This window comes from Danio rerio, chromosome 12 (genome assembly GCF_052040795.2).
Source record: "Danio rerio strain M-AB ecotype USA chromosome 12, GRCz13ab, whole genome shotgun sequence".
Classification (NCBI taxonomy): domain Eukaryota; kingdom Metazoa; phylum Chordata; class Actinopteri; order Cypriniformes; family Danionidae; genus Danio; species Danio rerio.
This window is the reverse complement of record NC_141032.1, coordinates 5,117,501-5,143,796: the sequence shown is the minus strand read 5'-3', so window position 1 is coordinate 5,143,796 and position 26,296 is coordinate 5,117,501. Positions and strand designations below refer to the sequence as shown.

Here is a 26,296-nt window from a genome sequence, read left to right as displayed (position 1 = left end):
ACACTCGCAATCACTTGCAACTATTAGTTTGATCAGCGATATTGCACATGTTTGCAGGAAACACAATGGGCCCTGTAGTTCAAAATCATATCGTGATTCAACATCCCAACTTATTTGAATTGTCACATATTTTAATATATTTTTAACTACTTTGTCAAAATTGAGCATAGGCATTGGTCTGTTTAAGATTTTGACACTATGAAAACCCTATATACAGTTATCACGGTTTTGTGATTACTGCTCTAAAATGTGTTTTTTTTTAATCTCTTGGTAAAAACAGCTACTTTTCCCCCACTGAACACAATATATTTTATTCCAAGAAACATTTAAAGTTAGTTTAAAATACTCAGATTTCTCTGCAACTTGAAAAGGCATCTTAGGATACCTTTCTTTTCTTTGGGTATAAAGTAAAGCCACTGTTCAGGACTATAGCATGCGTGGATGTTGGTTTATAAGTGATTTGTTTTTCAAATGTTTCCTGAATCGATGGCTGACGGTAGCTTATGATGTGAAAGGTTCTTTTCTCCTGTGGCCATAAGAAATTAAATAAAATAGTCTTAAAGACGCATAAAAAAGCAAAATATACTTTAGGCCCGGTATAACAGAAGATTTTAGTTTTAAAACCTTGACTTTTCTAAACCATGGTAAACCTTAAAGCTGGTTATCATCCCATGCCTAATCGGACATCTACACTGTTAGTGCTTTGTAGAAAATGTTATGTAATTTACATTTCATATTGTGCATTTTACTGAGATTAAAATTGAACAATACTCTCTTCTCTTGCAGACTCACCTAAAGAAGCCGTGGAATCCCAAGCTCTGACTTCACTCCCTGCAGTTTCTTCTCCTGCTCCCTCCTCTGCCTCTTCGGCATCACCGCTTCCTCCACTCCCCCTTCCATCTCCTGTCCCGCCACAGGAGGACAATCCTTCTCCTTCTCAGAAATCACCACCACAACAGTCTTCACCTCCACGTAGTCCTGTGGCTCCATCTGTGCCTGTCCCATCTCCTCTACCTCCTCCTCATGCAGAACCTCACCTTTCCTCCAACCCACCTTCACCTAGTCCACCTCCGGTCCAGGAGTCAGTTCCAGAGCCTGAATCCCCAGAAGAGCGTCCTGCACCTCAAATTCTACCATTGCACTTGGCACAGAAACAAAGCAGTGCTGCTATTGTTGGAGAGACTGATGAGGATGAGAGTGAGAGTGGAGGCGAAGGCATTTTCAGAGAGAGGGACGAGTTTGTGGTACGGATTGAGGACATCAGGAGTTTGAAGGTACATCAAAGTCCTTTTTAGATATTCAGCTTATTTTTAAATCTTTGTTAGCAAGTGTAAAAGTCATATGTGGTGATGCAATATATGGTGTAGTCCTTGCAAGGATTTATTATGTTTAAAACAATCTAACAGACATCTCATCGATGTCTGAACAAACAACTTGGTTAAAATAAGGCTACGTTTGGGAAGGGAGTAAATGCATTTACATGGACACCAATACTCTGATTTTAATACAATTAAGACAATACTCTGATTAAGAGTTTATCATGTAAACAGCGATTTTTGATTACCTCAATCCGACTAAAGCCCAATACTCGTCATTAAATAGAATGAATGACTCCATAGTCAGTCTGTTCTGTGTATTTGATGACTAGTCGAGTTTCGGGCTGTTCTTAGAGATCTACTAGATTTTTACTCTCAGCCCAAATTTGGGCTTATTTTAGCCTAGATCAGGGGTCACCAATCTCGTTCCTGGAGGCCCGGTGCCCTGCAGGGTTTAGCTCCAACTTGCCTCAACACACCTGCCTGGGTGTTTCAAGTGTACCTAGTAAGACTTGATCACCTTGTTCAGGTGTGTTTGATTATGGTTGAAGCTAAAATCTGCTGGACACCGGACCACCAAGAACAAGTTTGGTGATCCCTGGCCTAGATGTTTAGATGTCTATTAGACATCTGTTAAACACAAAATTGCTTGGTGGGGTACCAGGGGTTAAGTTAATGTCATTTCTCCCTAGATGGCCCTTCGGACTGGACGAGAGCCCCCTCCCATTTGGCGTGTACAGAAAGCTCTGCTGCAGAAGTTTTCCCCTGAGATTAAGGATGGGCAAAGACAGTTTTGTGCAACTAGCAATGTGAGTCTATTTTTACTGTTATGTGTTCAGCTCATTTATTAATGCAGTTTGCAATGGGAAACATCTGTGTTTTTATTGCTTAGTGTTTGGTTTTAAAATAGCTGTATTAAGGTTACTGTTAGTTTGTGTTATTATCATGCAAATATTCTGAGCACTCTATAAATTGTGGCAGTGAGAATCATTCACAAATGTAAAAGTGAACCATGCATGTTGAACGGTATGATATTTATCAGTGCAAAAAAAGGATCTTTAAACCTCAAAATTAAAATAATTGACTTGAATGCATGCTGTTCTGAACCCATAAGAAATGTGTTAATCCTTATGACAAGCACATGAATTTAATGAAAGTCTCTTTACCCAGAACTTTGACGCATGAACATGTTTATGATGTTTTTATAATAACATATTAATATAAATTAGGCTGTTTAATTCAAGCCCTCTAAAGGACACAATTGCTTTATCCAATAAACTGATTAAATACTTTTATCTAGTTTTGTTTTTGTGAACTGACTTGAAATGGATGCACCGGAAATATCTCAAATTATAATTAAAAATATCCTACAATTGTGGTTTGAAGGCAGATTTTAAAGGTTTGGAGTGACATGAAGTAGAGTGAATGGTTGATGATTGGATGAATAATTCTGTGATTTAACCTATGTCACTTTGTTTCCTCTTTGTTCTCTTCTTCCACAATTCTCTCCCTACTCCTAGTATCTGGGTTACTTTGGAGATGCTAAAAAGCGCTACCAGCGGCTCTATGTGAAGTTTCTGGAAAACATAAACAAAAAAGACTACGTAAGGGTGTGTTCCCGAAAGCCCTGGCACAGACCAAGTCTCAACCTGAGGTACTGAGACCCACCTTTCCGTTTTGCCACATCAATGACTATAGAGACAGCTTTCTTACAATGCACACTTACTCTGAGGGCCGTTCATATCGAAGTTGATATTTAGCCGCACCATGTTGGTGTTTTGTAACATCTCATTTTTACGAGGTGGGTTTGTTAGCCCTACACTCAACCCCTAACCTGGGGGACCAGGACATACACACATACACTACAGACAATTTAGCTAACCCAATTCACCTATAGCGCATGTCTTTAGACTTGAAACCTGAGCACCCAGAGGAAACTCACGCCAACACGGGGAGAACATGCAAAATCCACACAGAAATGCCAAATGACCAAGCCGGGACTCAAACCTTCTTGCTGTGAGGCAACAGCGCTACCCACTGACCAAACCTGCCTCCCCTTACAATGTATATCAAGTCAAATAATAAGATATGACCATAGAGCTGTGACACAAATAGAGATGGGGGATGTCGACCAATTTGTCATCGTACAATGTCTAATGTGAAACATCACGATAGTCGATGGTATCGCCGTCGTAGGCAGCGGTGAATTCATTATTTATGAATAGTTAATTCATAACAAATTAATAATTTGTAGCCTACCGTTTCAACTACCTGTTCCACATGGTCTTTGTTTTACCCATAACCAAATCATAAATAAATAAAGATAAGCTACACACAAATTATCACCTGTCAATCACTTTTACCGCGAGACTCTGGCATGAATAGGCAGAGTGATCTGTGTCGTTATTATGGCATCAACAAACTTGGTTTGTAAAAAAGGTGCACAACTAACAGCAACCAACCAACAGTGTCTGAGGTTTTCACTAAAATTACTACACGCGTGAAAGTGAAAGACTGAAGCAGTGTACTGACTCTGTGATACGTTACCTGATAGATTCAAAAGACCGAAGAGTCATTAGAGACTGGATTAATTAAATATCATGTTTCCAACTATAGTGAGACGCCATCCAGCGGTACATCCATGATAATTTGTCCGATGTGCACTGCTCTGGGGTTTTGTGCTTTAAGCACGTGCAGACTGCTGGAGCTCAGACGCTGCAGCGCATGAAAGAGTGTGTGGTCACAAGATGTGCGTTTTCAGCGGTATAGTGGTAAAAAGGCTTTTCAGAAATGCTCAATGAAACGCCATTGTGGATGCGGATCGTTTTCATTCTAAAATGCCTTTTTTTTTTTTTAAATAAGACGTGTAACGGGGTCGTGTGTATTTTTCGTGACGGGCAGGGTGGAGGATCGCGATGCCAGGTCGGCATCGTGATGTCTATCGGCCATCAGTGATGAATGATGGAATCTTCTATCGACCCAACCCTAGATACAAACTGAACCTGTGTATTTATGAATCGTTCCACCCCTAGTAGACATGATATGATACTTATGTTAGATTTGCATGTGTACACATCATATTTGCCAGCGTAAAAGTCAAGTCATACTTTATTTTACTCATGTTTATATTCAGGAAAATGTCCTTTTGTGATATTACTTGGCTAAATCATGGCTGTGTACGAAATTGCCTACTACTCAGTAGGTACTACATTTGAATGTAAATGTACTACTTGTACTACTACATCTGCCATTTTGTTATCGTCACATCACCCACCTGCGTCAGTTGTGCCGCTTCACTTTCATTCATGAATTCTCTTACGAAGCATTGTGGGAGAGCGTAGTGTCTATTGGATGCACACTTCAGAATCTCGCCGGAAGTAATAGTAATACTGTTTTTCTAATTCTATGACATACTGTTTTTAACCTACTGTATAGTATGGAAGTCTGCTATTTTGGACACAGCCCGTATCTTACAAACAACAAAAACCCATAAACTGATTTCTCTTCTTTTGTTTGCTTTATTTTATAGATCTTGAATGATAGCTTAGTCTTTTTTTCTTTTGATTTTCAGAAGACAGTCTCAACCGGTCCCGAAATTAACTCCACCTCCCAACAACCAGATTCCCTTAGAGAAGGCTGAGAAAGACAGAGAGAAGATTAGAGAGCCGCGTGAAACCAGAGAGAGGAACAACATTCGGCTGAGAGAGCAGCGGGACAAAGAGAAGGTGCTCAGGACCAGGGAGAAGGAGGACAAGAAGGAGAAGGAGGACAAAAAGGAAAAGGAGGACAAGAAGGAGGAAAAGAAGGAGAAGAAAGCTCTGGCTCCTCCTCCTCCTCCGCCGCCGCCACCTCAGAAACCTGAGAAACGGCCAGTGGTGAGCGAACGAGGGAGGCTGAAGGAGGAGAAGAAGAGCAGCGCACAGGAGAAGAAGAGCGAGCGCTCGGCCAAACCTCAGCCAGCAAAGGTAAAGGCAGAACCTCCGCCCAAGAAGCGCAGGAAGTGGCTGAAGGAAGTGCCCTCGTCATCAGAGTCGGACTCTTCAGCAAGCGAGGATGAAAGTGAGTAGATGAGTCAGCGTGGCATGCAGCATGTAGGGCAGTTTCAGCATCAATATCTCAATGTGCGTGTCCCGAAAGGCCTGTGACTGTAAGCATTCAGGCACAAGTGGTCTGTTTCTTAAGTTGTTGGAGTGTTTTAGGGTGCTTTCACACCTGTGAATCGATTCAGTTGTTCCGAAACAGAGATTACAATTGTTACACTGTTGCTCTTTGCTCTTGGAGCGGTTCACTTTCACATTGCAAAGTTTCTAATCGGACCAAAAGAGCTAAAACAAGTCACGTGTGAGTAAACTCTCCTCACATTGGTCAGTGTCAGGGTTTATTTTGCAGCGTCCCGCTCAGCTGTCAGGAGTGGTGGTGGTTAAGTGATTGACAAGGTGCGCGCACGCGACGTGTCTGAGGAGAGACGCGGTAGGGAGGGGTGAAGGGTGCGCAACGATGCCTATTTGAGAACCGGGAGGGAGACGCAGGATTAGCGGGAGAACATCACTCGTTTACGGGCATCCGGAGACTCGTGAAACTTCCTGCCATGCTGATAATTATCTCTTCATATAGCCTTATGCCTATTACATATCCATAAAACACTGTGATATAACCGCGCTCGGATAGGATCGCTTTCTCACTGCAATCGAACCGCTCCAGGGTTCGTTTCAATCGAGCCGAGACCACCTCACTCATGCGGTCTCGGAGCAATTACCTTGGCGCGGAACAGAGCGCGATTGCCCTGTTCACATATGCCAAACGTACCACGCTAACTGGGCAAACGAGACTGGTTCCGAAACAAAAGTGTAGGTGTGAAAGCACCCTTAATTGACCTCCCTTGCCATAACTATTGCCACAAAGCGCATATGAGATAATGACGTCACTACGTAATAACCAGTTATGAACCGATATCTATTCAAGAGTTCACACTTAGCTGATGATTGATAATCTAGTTTGCTAGATTTGGCGTGCTGTCCCGGGAGAATGCCCTGAGCTTATACGATCCTCGAGCCCTGGGCTCCCTCCCGTTGCAAGGCGAGAGGGGAGTTTGAGCTCAGGTAGATCTTGATGACTCCCCCTCTTGCTTATTGTAGCTCAGTTTCAGATATGGATGCTGAGAAGTTGTACTCAGAGTGTAGCTAAAATATTTTAGATGAATTGTTTAGGGTGCTTGTTTTTGAACTGTGGGAGGAAACCGGAGGACCCGGGGAAAACCCACGCGACCGCGGGGAGAACGAGCAAACTCCGCACAGAAATGCCGTCTGGTTTGGAAAGGAATTAAACCAGGGGCATTCTTGCTGTGAGGCAACAGCGCTAATCACTGGCCACCGTGACGCCCGTTTGAAAGGAGGGAAGTAGGGTTGGGTGTGGGGGGGTGTTATTGGACGAAGATATTGAGATGAGAAAAGTCTGGTTATTAATAGTGAGTTAAGAATCGTCTGATAAGATAATCAGTTAAAAGTTGGAACAGATGTGAACAATCATAAGCACGTGATCCTCTCGAAATTTGTTTATAAATAAACTTCACTTACTGAACCGATACTGAATTGTTCGTGTCTGCATTGCGGTGCACCAAAGAAATACTAGATTTTGACACCCCTACTCTGTTACATGAAATAGCATGCAGTGCTAATGTGAGTGTGTCTTTTCCTGTGTGTCCAGCAGTGTCAGTAAAGGCTGGCCTGAACACGCGAGCGATGCGCGAGATGTACCGCAGCTATGTGGAGATGCTGGTCAGTACGGCGCTCGACCCGGACATGATTCAGGCTCTGGAGGACACAGAAGGTAATGCCAGAGTCATTGCTTACTGCTGCCATCATCAAAACACGAGCCCAAATTCACCCTTCCTCTTGTATTATTACCCATTTCAGATGAGTTGTATCTTCCTCCAATGCGCAAGATCGACAGCATTATCAGCGAGCAGAAGAGGAAGCTGTTGAAGAGAGTCAACATGAACTCCCAGCACCAGGTAGTGCAGATATTATTAGTGCCTGCTTGATTCTTTTCTTCAGTCACTGCTTTACTCTGCTTGTGCCTTAGCAACAATCACCACTGCATAAAAATCAAGGACATTCACAAGCACCAGTGTTTGGTAAGGAATTCATATAGGCTGCATTTACACTGGTTCATGGTTCAAGTGAGCCAATTCCGGCACAAATGGGATATGGCCTATGTACCTATTAGAGCTGCACAATTAATCGCTAAAAGATCGCGATCTCGATTCGACCCCCTAGACGATCTTAATCCAGCATTTCTACGATTCTGTCAATCATATTTTCAAGTTCAGGAGAGAAGAAAAGGCGGCTGCACGAGTCTTCGTCGTTTTACACACGTTGCTCAGTGACACTGACACCTCCAAATGATGAGTCACACGAATGAGTCACATACTGTATTTATAAGGTATAATTCACCTAATAATGTCATTTTTGTCTTTATATAATGATGTTTTCGTGGCCGGGAAAATCACACGTGATGTGAGCTGCTGACCGTGAGCTGTTATAGAGAGGGCGCGCGCGCTCTACTTAATAATAGACGCGCGCGCCTACTTTAGTGAACAGAACCTGCATATGTTGCGAGTAACAGGTAATACAGTTGTAAATAATATTCTGTTTATGGCACAGAGTGATCGTTTGGGAGCCGCGCGAAGTATGAACTTAGCAGTCAAAATGAAACCAAAAGTGTGCACTTCATTTAAATGATCATATCGCATTATGATTACGGCAAGCATTTGAAATGTTTTTTCTTTCATAGTGAACCCACAGTTGTGCATGAAAATAAATGTTTACAGTGTCAGTATAACTACTCGAGCCTATATAGTTGAATATAATCTGATAATGGCAAATGTCTGATTTTACCAGAGAATAAATTTGTCTAATATGACAGATTGCAAGCATATATCACAAACATAATAATTCAACATCAGATTTATAAGTAGAATAGAATTATTTATAGAAACCAGTAGACCTACACATAATATTATTATCGATGTTATGCCCTATGTTTGTTTTTACCATACATTTATTTTACATCTACAGAATCGTGAGAAAATCGTGATCTTTATTTTAAGCAAAAAAAATCGCAATTTTCATTTTAGCCAGAATCGTGCAGCTCTAGTACCCATGTATGTAAGCAGGAAAAAAATCACATGGATTCTGATTTACTCAAATCAGATTCAGGCCTTCTTCATATGTTTTGACGCATTTAAAATTTTTGGCAAATAACTAATTATCTTTTTGGTGTGGTCAGAGATAATTTTGGTAAATTCTTAATTTTGAGCCCTAAAAAAGTCATGTGAAATAAAAACTAAATGCATTGCGACACAACAAATTTGCTCATGCACACTGAGCAAGCTAATACACAACACACACAAAAAGTGAAATGAATGAGGAGGCATGTAGACAACACAACATCTAAATCAAGTAATTCCAGTATGTCAAAGTCACATTTATTCATATAAAATATATTTTCCAAACAACAAAATTGTGGCGTATTAAAATGGCAAGTGGCTAGTAATGTTGGAAATCTACTAGCCACAGTGGCTGATGATCAGCAAAGTTAATGTCAAGCCCTGGTTATTTACAGTATTATTAGCTTTAGTCCACATTCTGGTCAAACAGTTCTCTGTGGATGTAGTCCGATTCAATTTTGATAACAGAATTGTAACTCACTTTTGTTATACATTTATCCATGCCTACAGTTGAAGTGAAAATTATTAGCCCTCTTGTGATTTTTTTTTTCTTTTCTTTATCAATTATTTCCCAACTGATGTTCAACAGAGCAAGGAGCAAGTGTTTCCTATAATATGTTTTTTTCCTGGTAGAAAGTCTTATTTGTTTTATTTCGGCTAGAATAAAAGCAATTTTTAATTTTTAAAAAACTATTTTAAGGTCAATATTAAAAGCAATATGTATTTTAATTGTTAACAGAACAAACCCCTGTTATACAATGACTTGCCTAATTACCATAACTCACCTAACGAACCTAGCCAAGTCTTTAAATGTCACTTTAAGCTGAGTACTAGCATCTTGAAAATATCAAGTCAAATATTATTTACTGTCATCATGGCTAAGATAAAATAAATCAGTTATTAGAGATGAGTTATTAAAACTATTATGTTTAGAAATGTGTTGAACAAATCTGCTCTCCGTTAAAAAGAAATTGGGAAAACAAATAAACAGGGGGGCGAATAATTTAGGAGGGCTAATAATTCTAAGCCATTTTAGTCAGGTAGACCTCACAACAGCAGAGAAAACGCTATTAGGCTTATTACAGTTTATTTTCTGCTATGTCACATGTGTGTCACTTGAAAGGCATTGTATAAACCCTGTAGAAAGCTCTGTTTCCTGAATGTCTTCTCCTGCTTCTGCTCTACAGGAGACTCTTCACACGTTCCCTCAGATAACAGCGGAGCCTCTGGACTCGGGGTTGGTGAGGGTCAGGCTGGGAGGAGAATGCTACAACCGCAAAACTCTGAACCGCATTAAAAAGAGTGTTCCCAAACCACAGGTCAACACAAAACCTTCCAGCCAACACTGTATTGCAAATAAATGATTTGAAGCTTCTGCTTATTTCTTGAATATCAGCATTATAAAGGCTGATTTATACTTCTGCGTCAAGCGCACGCCTATGGTCCGGTGCTGACGCACCTCTCAAAAAAATGTAACGGCGCTTTGAGCAAGCTCTGTGATTGGATGGCTTGGTCGCTTTGCCTAGTGTGGGTGGTGCTGAAAGCTGCAAACACAATGGAGCGAGTTTTCACAAGTGCCGAGTCCTGTGAAGGAAACTTGTTTTGTGTTCACCTTATGATTCAAGTTGTTGCACATCTGCTAGTTCCCGCTCTGAATGAGCTAGTTTTAGATACTTTCAGAAAAAACAAAACACCTGTGAAGAAACTCGACAGAGAGGAACATAAAAAAACATACTGCCAGCTAGGGCTGGGTGATTTTTCAGATTTTTTCGATTAATTCGAATTTACGTTTTAAGACTATTTAATTTTTAATCAAATCGAGAAATCGCGATTTAAAAAAAAAAAAATTTTTATACATTATAATTGCACCAATGCTCTTTGGTTCACTCTCTGTATGAAGCAGGAAGCACACCAGAAGCGCCTCTCGGCGACGTGCCACACAGCACCACGCCATGGATTTTAGAATTCTAAACAGGTTTCTATACACACACCCAGCCACGATTCACGAAGCAGTTCTCTTTTCAGCTGGCCCACAGAGCGCCATCTGTTTAGTTTCATGTTAAATATCATGTGAATGTGCGCGTTTGGTGTGTGATGGTTTAAACTGTCATGTCCGCGCCGTGTCGCGGCGCTTCTGGTGTGCGACCTGCTTGACTGCCTGTTAAAGCGTGAAGTCATGTAGGATTTTACTTGTTGCACTTCTGTGTGGATTATCAAGACATTCACTCAAGTCGATAAACTCGATCTCAACATGTATGAAGGACGTAAAAGCCTGCCATGTGAAAAACTGCGCCAATCTTTTGGTTTGAACATGAGTAGAAGTGAAGGACTGTAGCAGTGAAAATGAAAGTACCCGGCCCCATGACGTCATTTAGCGGACCTAGTTGAAAACCAGACTGATCAGGCAGCATAATACAGAGTGGAGCAAAGCGCATCAAATGATCGGTATTTAAAAGGGGGAAAAAAGAAAAATAGATTAAATATATTATTTTATATTAGACACACATCTGGTACTTGTATTTACTCCTGCTATACGTCTACAACTTCACACATTGGGTTAAATTAGGCTTTACAGTTTCCATGTTCAGTCCTTTACTTCCACTGTATCTTTTTAAGAAAAAGGCAGCAGCTTTACAACCTGTCATTCAATCAGAAGACAAAGTCAAAGCCGAGCTGACAGCCAATCTTTCCTAGGCTCAGCAAAACTTGCAAAAAAAATACCTCTGTATTCCTGCAACTGCATTATTTACACAAATATTTCTTATTCAAATCTTCAGCAACGCTATTTAACTTAATTTAACTTTAATTTGTTTTACATTTATTTACACCTTGACCGATTTTTTTTGACATGCCCTTTTAAAATACAATGTTCCATAACCAGATGGTTTTTCAAGTTACTTTCAGTCATGTGGTTTTAATGTTTTGAGAAGACTAGTTACACAATCAAAAAAAAATCGAAATTGTGAATTGGTCAAACTTTATAAAAAACCTAGATTTTTTTTTTTGCTAAATCGCCCAGCCCTACTGCCAGCTAGCATTTCGGAAGTGCTATTGCAGAGCAACACAAACAGCACACAGAAGTATAAATTCACTGGGTCAGCGCGATCACAATGCAGAAGTATAAACCAGCCTAAAGTGATTTTTGAAGGATCATGTGAGACTGCAAACGGATGTAACAATGTTGAAAATTCATTGAACGTGATATTAATTACATTGACAGCCCTAGTATTTAAAAGTAACAACACAGAGACTATTTTAAATGCTAACACGTCTCCACGTCTGTCTTTTCCAGGACCTCAAGCTGTCAACAGAAATGTGTCGAATCTACAGTCTCTACCATTCACTGCATCACTATAAATACCACACCTTCTTACACTGTAAGAAAGAGGTAAGAACTGAACTACAGTGGTAGATCCTGCATGATCCCTGCACGCTTAATGGGCACATTATGATGCACACACATTTAAAGAATCTGTTTTCTCTAAAAATGTTTTACATTTCAGAAAAACTAAAGGCTTTAAAAAATCTTAAATTCACTTAAGATTTTGTATTGTAGGTCTTAAATAATTGTAAACAGGTCCTAATTGTCCTATATCTATGTAAAGCTGCCCAATCCGACAACCAGCAATCCATTTCAATAGAACTTTTAACAAAACTCTATTTATAACTCTATTTACCAATGTGGTTTTATTATCGTCCTTACAATAATGTTTGTTAAAAGGTTCTATGTGTATTTATAGTCCATATATGGTGAGCGCACTGACCTGGACAGACTGTTGTGTGACATTGTTTATTATAGATTTTCTTAAAGATGAGTTGTGTTGAAAAATGTTTATGTTACAACTAGGGTTTGCTTGTTTTGAGAATTTGTTGAAAATGTGGCTAAGAAATAACTAATTATAATACATTAACCGGCCACTTTATTAGGTACACTAGTAAGTGTACCTAATAAACCCACTAGTACCAGGAAAGACCCAATTTTGCCTTCAGAGCTGCCTTAATTGTTCATGGTTTAGATTCAACAAGGTACTGGAAATATTTCTCAGAGATATTGCTCCATATTGACATGATAGCGTCACGCAGTTGCTGCACATCCATGATGCGAATCTCCCGTTCCACCACATCCCAATTGTGCTCTATTGGATGGAGATCTGGTGACTGTGGAGGCCATTTGAGTACAGTGAACTCATTGTCATGTTCTAGAAACCACTCTGAGATGATTCGCGCTTTATGACATGGTGTTATCCTACTGGAAGCAGCCATCAGAAGATGGGCACACTGTGGTCATAAAGGGATGGACATGGTCTGCAACAATACTCAACATGGTCAACATGGACATGGTCAGCAACAATACGGTTGGCTGTGGCGTTGACACAATGCTCAATTGGTACTAACGGCCAAAAAGTGTGGCAAGAAAATATCCCCCACACCATTACACCACCACCACCAGCCTGAACCATTGATATGAGGCAGGATGGATCCATGCTTTTATGTTGTTGATGCCAAATTCTGACCCGACCATTTGATGTCGCAGCCGAAATCAAGACTCATCAGACCAGGCAACATTTTTCAATCTTCTATTGTTCAGTTTTGGTGAGCCGGTGTGAATTGTAGCCTCAGTTTCCTGTTCTTAGCTGACAGGAGTGGCACCCGGTGTGGTCTTCTGCTGCTGTAGCCCATCCGCCTCAAGGTTGGACGTGTTGTGTGTTCAGAGATGCTCTTCTGCAGACCTCGGTTTAACGAGTGCTTATTTGAGTTACTGTTGCCTTTCCATCAGCTGAAACCAGTCTGGCCATTCTCCTCTGACCTCTGGCATCAACAAGGCATTTGCGCCCACAGAACTGCCGCTCACTGGATATTTTCTCTTCATCAGACCATTCTCTGTAGACCCTAGAGATGGCTGTGCGTGAAAATCTCAGTAAATCAGCAGTTTCTGAAATACTCAGACCAGTCAGTCTGGCACTAACAACCACGTACAAAGTCACTTAAATCCCCTTTCTACTCCATTCTGATGCTCTGTTTAAACTGCTGCAGATCGTCTTGACCATGTCTACATGCCTAAATGCACCTAGATGCACCTAATTGGCTGAAATTTTAGATGTACCTAATAAAGTGGCCGGTGAGTGAATGATACAATATAAAAGTGTCCTGTATAGGTTTGACATTTCATTTATAATGGTCTTAAAAAGCCTTAAATTTGACTTTGTGAAACCTGCAGAAACCCTGGCGTAAGTTTAATTAGCATCTTTGGATGAAAACATAGCTAATGAAGACCTCTGCTTTCTTTCAGACGAACACTATAGAGCAGGCATCAGAAGATCCAGGACAGGAGGAAGTGGTTCAGCAGTGCATGGCCAATCAGAACTGGCTGGAGACGCTCTTCAACTCCTTCCTGGAGCTGATGGCCCTCAGCACCAAAGTGTAGGACAGACCCAAAAACCAGAGACGGGAGTGTTGAGGATTGGAGACGGCCTCAATCTGCAAAGCGCTTGGATTTATTGTCGCCTAGCTCCCCTGTCCTCCTCCTGGGATTTACAGAAACGTTTTCTTTCAAACGGCTCTCATACAGGACCGGCGATGATGAGATTATTAACTCCCTCCGAGGCCGTTCATCCCTGCACACGGACGTGACCGAACCGAGATGGCCTAAGACGGGCCCGAAGGAAACGGTACACAGAGCCATGGAGGATTATACTGTGTGGAGTCTTTATACTTCTGAGCGGACTGACGGATTCATTGTGGGAAATTACTGACAGGAGGAGTCGACGCTAGCAGAGGAGAAGTCTGTTACTGAATTTTACACCAGTAATTTTTTAAGCAGTTTTATTCTGGCTTTTTTTCTGAATCGAGAGCGAGAGCGAGTGAAGGTTCTGTTTTATAAACGAGTGCGGACCGGAAATGCTGACGTGGGAAGATGCGTGCAAAGACATGTGTGATGACATTCAACGCTTTAGTCTACACGCGTGAAACAAGTGTGAGCTAAAGTAATACATTTTTATTATTTATAAAGACGTTTTTAACAGGAATTCGCACATACAGTACAAACCCAGTAATGCTTCGTAACGGTTCTAATAATGCTATAAATGGATGCCACATTCTGAGCTGTCTTCCTTTTTGCTCTTGAAAGGTGAGGTGGTTGGAGACACAATGGGAAATGTATTATCTGCTTTTATCTGTTACGGAAAAGAGAAAGGCAAGGCAGAGTAGAACAAACTATTTCAAGCTACGCAAGCGGTATTGTTATTATTGCAGTGCATTCTACAGCAGGAGAAAAAAAACATTGCGTGGAAGTGAAAGTGAGAGCAAAGCGTCTGGTTCCCATTAGGGAGGGATTATGTATTAGTACTATTTAAAATGGAAATTTGTTTTTATTTGTTTGTCTTTTGTCTGTATTCTGAGTATTATTTTGGAACAATCTAATACTGTGCTTCTTTCAAAAGTAAAGCCTTTGTGTAAATATTGTACAGCTCTTGACAACAAAAATCTCCCGGTTCTTCTGTACATGGACTATCCCTGTATTTGACAAACAAATAAAACCGTCAACAACTACTTTGTCTCAGATAAAGCACTGCTTTTCTCCAAAGGCCTATTATTGATTTAGCTCAATTATCGATTACACACACTTACAGTTGCAATCAGAATTATTAGCCCCCCTTTAAATTTTATTTATTTTTTAAATTTTTTTGTTTATTGGTTTTAATGAACATACAAACGTAAACAAAAAAGGGCAAAGACAAATGTATCAGTAGACAAGTATAGCAGCAAAAGGCAAAGAGAAAAAAAAATCAATAATTAAATAAATAAAATAATAATAATAAATAAATAAATAAACATACAAACAAAATTCAAAAAACATAATACACATAGTTATGCCGTGGTTAAGGTCACACATATTGTGAACATACATCAGATGTGTTCATAGAGAGGATCATTAGAGGCATCCATATTTTTTGAAAGGCATCCCCTTTGTTTTTTAAGTAGTATGTATATTGTTCCAAGAGCATTGTTTCATTTATGTTTTATGAACAGTTCAAATGTTGGAGGTCTTTGTTGGTTCCAGTTGAGCAAAATGCATTTTTTGCTAGATAGGAGATGATGCCGAGAATTTTAAATTTTTTTTTAAAGATTTCCCAAATGATGATTAACAGATTCATGAAATTTTCACAGTATTTCTGATAATATTTTTTCTTCTGGAGAAAGTCTTATTTGTTTTATTTCAGCTAGAATAAAAGCAGTTTTAAATTTTTTAGAAAGCATTTTAAGGTCAAAATGATTAGCCCCTTTAAGCTATATAATATATATTTTTCTATAGTCTACAGAACAAACCATCGCTATACAATGCCTAATTGCCCTATCCTGCCTAGTTAACCTAATTAACCTAGCCTTTAAATGTCACTTAAAGCTGTATAGAAGTGTCTTGACAAATATCTAGCCAAATATTATTTACTGTCATCATGGCAAAGATAAAATAAAACAGTTATTAAAACTATTATGTTTAGAAATCTGCTTTTCGTTAAACAGGGGGGTTAATAAATCAGGGGGGGCTAATAATTCTGACTTCAACTGTATGTCAGATCCAGTTGACATTTCTCTAAACGTTTGTACTTTTTCTTGATTTTTCGAAGCTTGATTTCATTACAGCTTTCCCTTTTGGTTTTGCTTATGTTCATTTTGTTTATCTTCTGTTCAGGCCAGGAATTTAGCTGCGTTATTGTGGTATTTCCAACAGGAACTTTTCAAAGGTGTAATAAAATGTCTTGGTTTTTCTGAACATGAACAGTCAGAAGTGGTTTAGGATATTTTTCAGAAAGCATAACCAGGAAGTACTACAATCTAATCACATTAGCTAGAAGAAAAATGTGTAAAAAGTACAGTAGAGTGCCACTGAAGTGGTTTTTCAAATGAGAAAACATTCATAGATTTGCAGGAAATTATATTTATAAATATAATGATTTAATTAAAACAAAAATGATTATCATTGTTGTTGTTTTGTTGCTTATGGAGAAAGGTGAGGATTACTGTAGGTTTTACATTTGTAGTCACAATATTGATTATTAAAAACAACAAATTAGAGTTTGTTTGTCCACATTATGTTAATAAAGTACTAATAAATACACGGCAGGATTAATAGATTGTTCTGTGTCACCTTCTCTAGATTAAATACAGTATAAATACATCTAATGTGAAATGTTTTAAATTTGTGTTAATTAATATAGCTTTGATTAAATGATATCATTGTTAATTTAAAAACATTTTTAAAATGTCTTTGGTTTTCGTGTTGTTTATATTGACCCCCTAAAAACTGTAAATACAAGCTTTCTTCATTTTAAACTGCAAGGATTGTTTTTAGGTTAAAAGCTAAAGCTTTGTTAACAGATGTTTTGACTGATTTAACATTTTTGCTAATGTTTGCTGGTTATTTTATAATGTGAAAAGTAGAAGTAGACGCTGTAAAAAGTAAACGAAAATGTTTTGTGCAATATTAAGCACTTCATGTATATGAATAAACAAATAAATGTGGGATATTGGGTCCTCTGAAATAAACATCTCTGATAGGAGTACAGCTGAAACATGTGTTAAAGTCATTGAATTAATCCATTCAAATTAAATTAACTAAATATATTTAAGGCGGTTCATTCCGCCGTGGCGACCCCTGATGAATAAAGGGACTAAGCAGAAGGAAAATTAATGAAATAATTAAATTTAAATAATGCAAAATAATCTGTAAACATAATTCAGTTTCATTTGTAAAACATTATTAAACGTAATATGAGCAAACCATAGTAAATAAAACAGAACTCTTCATTTTTATTGCTAGTTCACTTAATATTAATAACTTTAGATTTGAATATTGTATATTAGGTATGTATAGGTGTCAGGGTGGTGCAGTGTGTAGCACGATCACCTCACAGCAAGAAGGTCGCTGGTCGAGTCGCTGCTGAGTCAGTTGGCTTTTCTGTGTGGATGTTCTCCCTGTGTTGGTGTGGGTTTCCTCCGGGTGCTCCAGTTTCCCCAGTCCAAAGATGTGGTACAGGTGAATTGAATAAGCTACAACTGGCCGTAGTGTATGAGTGTGCATCTCTGTGAGTGTGTGTGAGAGTATGTATAGGAGTTTCACAGTGGGTTGTGGCTGGAAGGGCAGCTGCTCCGTAAAAACTGGATGAGTTGGCAGTTCATTCTGCTGTGGAAACCCCTGATTAATAAAGGGACTAAGCCGAAAAGAAAATGAACATTAAAGAATTTGGTTCACCCAATAATCAACATTTACTCTCTTTGTACTCTTCCTCAAGTGGTTCCAAACATGTTTTTGAGTTTTGAAAACCGCTAACCATTAACTTGAGGAAAGTCAATGGTTACCGGTTTTCAGCATTCTTCAAAATACCTTCTTTTGTGTTCAACAGAAGAAAGACTTGTGAAGAAATACAAGTAAAGGGAAGTAGGCTAACTAATGACAGTTTTCATTTTTGGGTGAACTGTATTGTTCATTGTTATTTTTTAATGTAGCCAATAAACAAATAAATCTTATTTTAAAGTGCTAAATAAACAACGACAGGCCTGACACACACGAAAACACATTTTAATCGTCTGTTGTTTACGTTCTTTTTTAATGGTCGTCTCCGCCATCTTGTGGTCATGCAGGGTAAAATAACTTACGGTGACGTGTGTAATGACGCGAAAAGGGGAAATCGAAACTGATATGGGTTTCCCGAGTAATGTTTAAAACCTGATCGTAAAGCACAGTCTGCTGAATAAAGCTCAGTATTAAAACAACATTGACAAGCAGTTCTGTCTACTTACATCTCTTACATCTGAGGAAGAGCTCGCTGAAAACACACGAGGCCACAAACAACTGTCGCTTCTGTTTGCAAGGTAAGTTACCATTGACAGCCACGGGACTTTTGTTATTGTAGCGTATTAATGGGTTATTATATGAACAATGACATTGTTTTATTTATTACATACATATTATTCAATAATATATGCATGCACTTTTTGAAGTTAAAATGGCCTCTGCGATTTGTCATAAAATGTTTATAGGCTAACGTTAACGTTACTGTCAAGCCAACTAGACGATGAAATAATAATAAATAGTAATTCCGGATTTATATTTTACTGCATTTTAGGATATGTGTGGCAGTTGTGAGAGTTTGTATATGCATACGTGGATATTTCAACTTGGTTTGTAGTTGTAATGTTGCATCACAGTGAGTGTATGTGATTGCATCATTATATGAATCGTGACTTCATGCTATTGGTAATGCCTTCTGTCTATCTAGACATGTACATTTTTAATACTAAAGTGTCATTTAGGATGTGTTAGAAAATGTTAATAATATTAAGTTCATGAATTAAATCACTGACATTAAAAGAAATGTGTTTAATGCTGGCGTATATTAAAAAATACTATGGTATTTTAGAGTAAATTTACTATAGAACATGTGTTTGTGTGAAAGTAGAACATAGATAGAACATGTGAAAGTGTGTTTGAACCTTAATATAGTAAATTATAAATTGCAATGATGTAGTAGTTTGTGGTAATTTTAGTAAATGCTGTTGTAAACACATTACTACATTAATCACTAAAGTAACTTTTCTAAAAACACTACACCACAATATACAGTATGTGTGTGATAATCTTTACATTTTTGTGTGCCAACAATAGGAATATATATGGATATTTAGGGGCATTTTAGACTTTCATTAATTCATTTTCTTTTCGGCTTAATCCCTTTTTTATTCTGGGGGTCACCACAGCGGAATGAACCGCCAACTTATCCAGCATATGTTTTACGCAGCGGATGCCCTTCCAGCCACAACCCACACTCTTAAAAGAAACGGTTCTATATAGAACCAAAAATGGTTCTATCAAGCGCTTCATATATGGAACCCCAAAAAGGTTCTAAATAGAACAATTTTTAGGGTTCATTAAATAGAACCCCAAATGGTTCTTCGAATTCAAGTTAGATGGTTCTATTTAGAACCATTTAAGGGTTCTTTATTTAGGTAGCAGTGCAGCGCTCGTGCCTGCACCGAGTCTGTGTATGCGCGGCAGGCCAGAGTCACGGTGGCAGGCTAGATTGACTATTAGGCCACCCTGGAAAGGTCCCAGTTCTCCCTATGGCCAGTCCATTCCTGGATATTATTAAAACTTTTTAAAACCAAACATATTTTAATAATCCATAGATGAAAGATCAGGTGTTATTTATAAAGGACACAAAAATGCAGGCTAAATGTATTGTGAAATATTAAACCTTTAATTATATATATATATATAGTGTGAATGATGAATCTGTGGTGGACTTCTCCTTTCGAAAAATTAACCGTCACTCTCGAGGCTCTTCACCACCTGTCCACGACGATGATTATTAGTTTTAAATAAATTATTAAATCATAAAAACATGGTACTGCACAGTCTAAATAAATAAACTGGTTATTTTATTTATTTCACAAAAGAATTTGTTAAAAATGTTAAATATTAAGTATATATAATATAAGTTATATGCTAATGTGCAAACCTGAATGAAAAAAAATCCCATCATACTGTACACTGATAAAGTTTTTGACCACAGCATTCATTTTATTAGGTTTTGACTCAAAAAGCTTTGTATATCTGTGATATAGCTTATAATTATTTATAATATTTACTAGATAATTATGTCATAAATCAAAAACTATAGAACCATTTTAATCAAAAAGGTTCTTTGCACTCAAAGAACAAAAATTTTTTGGGTAAAAGGTTCTACTGGCCAAGTATAGAACCCCAAGGTTCTATTTAGAACCTCTAGGAACCTTTTTTTTTAGAGTGCATCTATGGAAAACATCCATACACACTCATTCACACTCATACACTACAGACATTTTAGCCTACCCAATTCACCTGTACCGCATGTTTTGGACTTGTGGTGGAAACCGGAGCACCCGGAGAAAACCCACAAAAACGCAGGGAGAACATGCAAACTCCTCACAGAAACGGCAACTGACCCAGCCAAAGCTCGAACCAGCAACTTTCTTACTGTGAGGCAACAGCACTACCTACTGCGCCACTGTGTCGAGCATTTTAGACTTAATAACCTTGATTGCCATGTTTTGGTGTATTGAATTGTATTAAACCACAGTAAATAATTTTAGTACATTATAAGACACAGAAGAACACACTCTTCCCCATTAGCAAGCAACTCTTCTAAAAATGTGTTGATCAGTTCACTACAGATATTTATATAGTATGGCATTTATATATTAACAAAATATAAATACTATATTAATATGTATATACAATAATATGATACAATATACCACAGTCTAGTTGGCATTTCTGTGTGGAGTTTGCATGTTCTCCGCGTCTTGGTGTGGGTTTCCTTCGGGTGCTCAGGTTTCCTCCACAGTCGAAACACATGCGCCATAGGTGAAGTGGGTAAACTAGTGTATGAGTGTGTGAATGTGTGAGTGTATGGGTGTTTCCCAGTACTGGTTTGCAGCTGAAAGGGTATCCGCTGTGTAAAACATGTTCTGGATGAGTTGGCGGTTCATTTCGCTGTGGCAATCCCTGATAAATAAAGGGACTAAGCCGAAGGAAAATTAATGATTGAATGAAAACCACAGTCTACTAGTTTACTGTTGTAACTTGTAAGTTATACCACAGTATTTACTATAATGTGCTACAGTCAATGTGCTTAAGATGTATCAAATACAGTAATATGCAGTGTTGAGGAGTAACTAGTTACATGTAAAGACGTTACGTAATTTAATTACAAAATAAAAGTAAAAGTAATTCATTACAGTTACTGAGAAAAAATGTGTCACTAAATTACAGTTACTAATGAAAATGTTAAAGATTACAAATGGGGTTACATCTGAATACGTTGAATAATATTAATCTGTTGCTTTGCCTGTTTTTGATGTGCACGATGCCCTATGCTAAAGCGCTGCTATTCTGATGCCTTTTGATTCTAGAACGCTGATTTCTTCTTCTTTCAGTTTTACGGTGGTTGACAAGTGTTTTTGTGTGGTACTGCCACCTCTCGCTCTGGTCAGTGTTAGTTGAAAAATCCACTAGAAACTTAAAAGTAATCAAAAAGTAATCAGATGTAATCAGTTACTTTACTTTTATAAAGGAATTGAAAAGCTACACTACTTATCACATTTGAAATAGTGTAATTTGTAATCTGTAATCTATTACATTTTCAAAGTAACCTCCGCAACACTGGTAATATGCTACTACTGTGTACAGCAGTGTTTCTCAACTGGGTCGCGGGAACATTTTCAGTGGGTCGCGGAATGTGTGATCCAAAAAACAACAAAAGTTTAAATTTTTAACTTATTTTGCTTATATCGGACTTTTATTTTGCGACAACCGTACCGTTTGATTTGTGAAATTTCAGCGCAAGTACGACCCTGAATATGTAAAGTGTGGATTTACATATATTGATGACAAAAAAGGCTTAAAGCCTCAGTGTGTCTTATGTAGAGAGGTGCTCTCACAAGAAAGCTTCTAAATTAAAACGACATTTAGAAACCAAACATCCCAGTTGCAAGGACAAACCTGTGGACTATTTTCAAAGACGACTCCAAGAGCTGAGGGCATCACAAAAGTGCCGAACATCTTCATGTTCAAAACAAGAACAGGCACTCCGCTCATCTTACTGTGCTCACCGTGTAGCCAAGGCCAAGAAAGCCCACACAAAAGCAGAAGAGCAAATAACTGGTGATTATAATAAAAATGGTCATGATTATTTTAATTGTTTTACTTTAATTTGCTGGTTTGTTCTGTTCAACCGGATCAGTGTTAATGTTTTATTAACAGTTCAATTTAGTTCATGGTAACTGAACCTTTCCTCAACCTAACCACTGTTTACAGTATTTGACAGTTTTACTCTGTAATATTTATATAATTTGATACATTTTGTAAAATGACAGCAGTAAAATATTGTTTATTTGTAAGTCTTGGTGATTTTCTTATGATTTATCGGTCACTGGGTATGTTAACAGATAAATACAAATGAATTACAATTACTTAAAATATATTTTAGTTCTTAAGTATTTTGGGTCGCGGCTAGATGACCATGTAAAAATGTGGGTCCCATGGCCAACCAGTTGAGAACCCCTGGTGTACAGTATACTACATTTTACTACATTAAACTGTATCAAATGGTAAAGTATGCTGTAGCATGTGTTTTTTTAAGTGGGAGGGTTTTTAAAGTGTTTGAACATGTGGATGTTTCAGCATGATTTGCTGTTTGTACAGGTCCTGTCTATTGATGAATGTTGTGCTGTATAGTCTGACTGCATCATGACTCAAGCAAAACCGCTGTTCGTGCCCTGGTTGTATGAACAAATCCAGAGTGGACGTTATCCTGGAGTATGCTGGAAAAATGAAGACTGTACCCAGTTCAGCATTCCCTGGAAACACGCTTTGAGACAGGACTCCAACAGCGACGATGTGCTCATATTCAAGGTAAAAATATGCTTAACTTTTCTATATTAAACAGAATCAGAAAGAGCTTTATTGCCAGGTATGTTCGCACATACGAGGAATTTGTTTTTGTGACAGAGCAACAAAATGACTGAGACAAAACACAGATAATAAATATATTTAAAAAAAAGCAGTAAATAGTGAATGCAAAAATATTCAGTGTAACTAAACAGCAGTATAATATATATAGTATAAATATATTTATATATAGTATAAATAAATACAAAGTATAAATATATATAAATAAATATAAATTATACTGTATATAGTATAATATAGTGTCAGAAACAAATTGTTTGCAACAGTTTTGCATGCAACACTTTTTTTAGTGCACTGAAAAAAAGTGTTGCATGCAAAACTGTTGCAAACAATTTATTTGTGTTGAATTTAAACAAACAAATTAAGTTTAATAATGTTCAACTTAATTTGTTTGTTTAAATTCAGCGCAAATAAATTGTTTACAACAACTTAACGTAAAAAAAATTTAGTAAATCCAAGCGATCATCTTTGAATGCTTTTTTTCAGTGTAGAATCCAAGTGCAGATTTAATATAGTATAGTGCAGTAACAGTGACAAAAAAATACAAAAATACAAAGTACAAAATATCAAAACAAACCAGGAACTCAAACAGACTAAACTAAAACTAGACTTTGACAACTAGGATAAGATAAAAAACTGGATACAGGATGACAAGACTGGATTCAAACACATACCACAAGGGAGACAACGACCAACTGACAAACAGAGGATAAATGACTGAATATATAGTCCAGGTAATCAACGGAGATTGGAGACAGCTGTGGTTGTAAATCAGTGTAGATGACAGACCGGGTGTGTGTGCGAAAGAATGTATGGAAATGTAGTCTTTTTGGTCGCTGTAGTTCCACTCAGTGTCCATTGAACTACAGCGCCCTCAGGTGGTCACTGACAGTCATGACAATATAGTTTAAATAAACACTATACGTTTTTGAACGTGATACTTAAAGGGAACCTATTATGTACATTTTTAATTGTAAAATAAGTCTCTGTCTCTAGAGTGTGTATGTTTAGTTTCAGCTCAAAATACCCCACAAATAATCTTTTATAACTCTTTGCCCCTTTTAGCCTTTGATCCTAATTGTGTAATTTTGGTGACTGTCGCTTTAAATTCAAATGAGATTGTGCTCTTTTCGAAATGGGGCGGAGCTACAAACGCTTGTGTAAAATGCATGCATCTGTATTTAATGCACAGTTTACCGCTCTATTTTCCTTTTATAGCTGATGGATTTCTACATATAATGAAGAGAATTTAGTATGTTTCTTGTTTTATTAATAGTATGGCACAGTAAACTAAAAAAATACATGTATTTGCTGCTTGTTCAAACTCCTAAACTATTATACGCTTTCAGTATGTCTTTAAATAATTTACAATCTTACTGAGTATTTCACTTGTAGCCTGGATGTGTTTTGGTGCTATAATTAAATGATGTATTTCTTTAATTGTATTTTTCTATTGTTTTTTTTTCATGTGTAGTCTCCAATGTTTATCATTTGGTGACACTCTTTAAAAAAGAAATTACAAATCTCAAGAGGCTTTCCTAATAAAATAAAGGTTTAAGTAAAAAAAATATTAAGCAATTTTGTATCTCTCGTCAGGCGTGGGCTCAGACTAGCGCTGCTGGTGATGGCAGATTGAATGGAGATCCGTCTGTGTGGAAGAGAAACTTTCGCAGTGCTCTTCGCGCTAAAGGCTTCAAAATGATATCTGACAAAAAGAATGATGGCGCCGATCCACATAAAGTCTATCAGTTTCCCTCCGATCCTCATTCTGCAGGTGAGAGACATTACATTTGTGCTTGATGTCGAGACTTAAGAAAGCCCAAAACATTTGGGACGATCTCACCCAGGTCCTCGTCTGTTTCAGATCTGCCGAAGCACTAACAATTAGACTAAAAGCAGTTTATACCCAAGAGTAATAAATGCACATAACAACTCAAATGCTGCCAGCTAACACTGACTGTGCATTACAGTACTGAACAATTCTTTAGGTGGGAACTCCAATTAACAATGTACGATAATATATAATCTAACTGTTACACCTATTCATTCAGAATAGGATCTTCACACATGCAGGAGACATGCTTTTATTTCACTTATATTCATTTTATGTCTTGTTTTGTATTTATGACATTGAAATCTTTGTACAATATATTTGTTCACCTAAGGCTTGCACTTCAATTTCATACTTGTACAATGACAAATATTCTGTTCTGTTCTGTTCTTTTTTATTCTGTTCTGTTGTATTCTGTTCTGTTCTATTTGGTTCTATTCTAGACTATTTAGTTCTATTCGATTCTGTTCTATTCTGTTCTATTCAATTCTATTCTGTTCTATTTGATTCTGTCCTGTTTTATTCGATTTATTCAATTATATTCTGTTCTATTTAATTCTATTCTATTTGATTCTGTTCTATTGTTCTATTCGATTCTGTTTTGTTTTATTCAATTCTGTTCTGTTCTATTCGATTTATTCTATTCTATTTTGTTCTATTCAATTTTATTAAATGTATTACTATTCTGTTCGGTTATATTCGATTCTGTTCTAATCAATTCTATTCGATTTATTCAATTATATTCTGTTCTATTTATTTCTATTCTGTTCTATTCTATTCTGTTCTATCCAAATTTGTTCTATTCTGTTCTATTCGATTCTGTTTTGTTATATTCAATTCTATTCTGTTCTATTCGATTTATTTAATTCTATTCTGTTCTATTCAATTTTGTGCAATTTATTTCTATTCTGTTCCATTCAATTCTATTCTATTCTATTCTATTCTATTCTATTCGATTATGTTCTGTTCTATTCGATTTATTCAATTATATTCTGTTCTATTTAATTCTATTCTGTTCTATTCGAATTTGTTCGATTCTGTTCTATTCAATTCTGTTTTGTTTTATTCAATTCTATTCTATTTCATTTATTTCTAATCTTTTCTGTTCTATTTGATTCTGTTCTATTCTATTCTTTTCTATTTTATTTAATTCTATTCTGTTCTGTTCTATTCTATTCTGTTTTATTGTATTCTATTCTGTTCTATTCTATTCTAGACTATTCTGTTCTATTCAATTATATTCTGTTCTTTTCTTTTCTTTTCTGTTCTAATCTATTCTATTTAATTCTGTTATATTCTATTCGAGTCTGTTCTATTCTATTCAATTATGTTCTGTTCTATTCAATTCGATTCTGTTCTGTTTTTTTCCATTATATTCTGTTCTATTTGATTTATTCAATTCTATTCTGTTC

At 37.4% G+C, this 26,296-nt stretch overlaps 2 protein-coding genes across 13 annotated transcripts in view; both read left to right on the top strand.

The window, feature by feature from the left end:
* Positions 1 to 15,093, top strand: part of prr12a (proline rich 12a) — a 30,842-nt gene extending 15,749 nt beyond the window's left edge. Inside the window, exons 7-15 of one of the 2 annotated variants that reach the window (XM_087275629.1) lie at positions 787 to 1,274; positions 2,009 to 2,125; positions 2,837 to 2,970; positions 4,888 to 5,375; positions 7,023 to 7,142; positions 7,229 to 7,326; positions 9,732 to 9,863; positions 11,837 to 11,932; positions 13,835 to 15,093. In XM_087275629.1, the coding sequence (XP_087131755.1) occupies positions 787 to 1,274; positions 2,009 to 2,125; positions 2,837 to 2,970; positions 4,888 to 5,375; positions 7,023 to 7,142; positions 7,229 to 7,326; positions 9,732 to 9,863; positions 11,837 to 11,932; positions 13,835 to 13,969 (1,808 nt within the window). In that variant the 3' untranslated portion in view covers positions 13,970 to 15,093. Of the gene's footprint in view, positions 1 to 786; positions 1,275 to 2,008; positions 2,126 to 2,836; positions 2,971 to 4,887; positions 5,376 to 7,019; positions 7,143 to 7,228; positions 7,327 to 9,731; positions 9,864 to 11,836; positions 11,933 to 13,834 lie in introns of both variants that reach the window. The other variant, XM_087275628.1, reaches the window with a different exon arrangement.
* A 3,123-nt stretch (positions 15,094 to 18,216) lies between these two features.
* Positions 18,217 to 26,296, top strand: part of irf3 (interferon regulatory factor 3) — a 21,254-nt gene continuing 13,174 nt past the window's right edge. For 10 of the 11 annotated variants that reach the window (XR_015503540.1, XR_015503539.1, XR_015503538.1 and 7 more), the window contains exons 1-3: positions 18,217 to 18,414; positions 22,787 to 22,996; positions 24,650 to 24,827. Coding sequence is in view for 4 of the 11 variants with exons in the window: in XM_087275220.1 (XP_087131346.1) it covers positions 22,832 to 22,996; positions 24,650 to 24,827 (343 nt within the window). In the remaining 7 variants the exon portion in view is untranslated. Of the gene's footprint in view, positions 18,415 to 22,786; positions 22,997 to 24,649; positions 24,828 to 26,296 lie in introns of those variants that run through there. The other variant, NM_001143904.1, reaches the window with a different exon arrangement.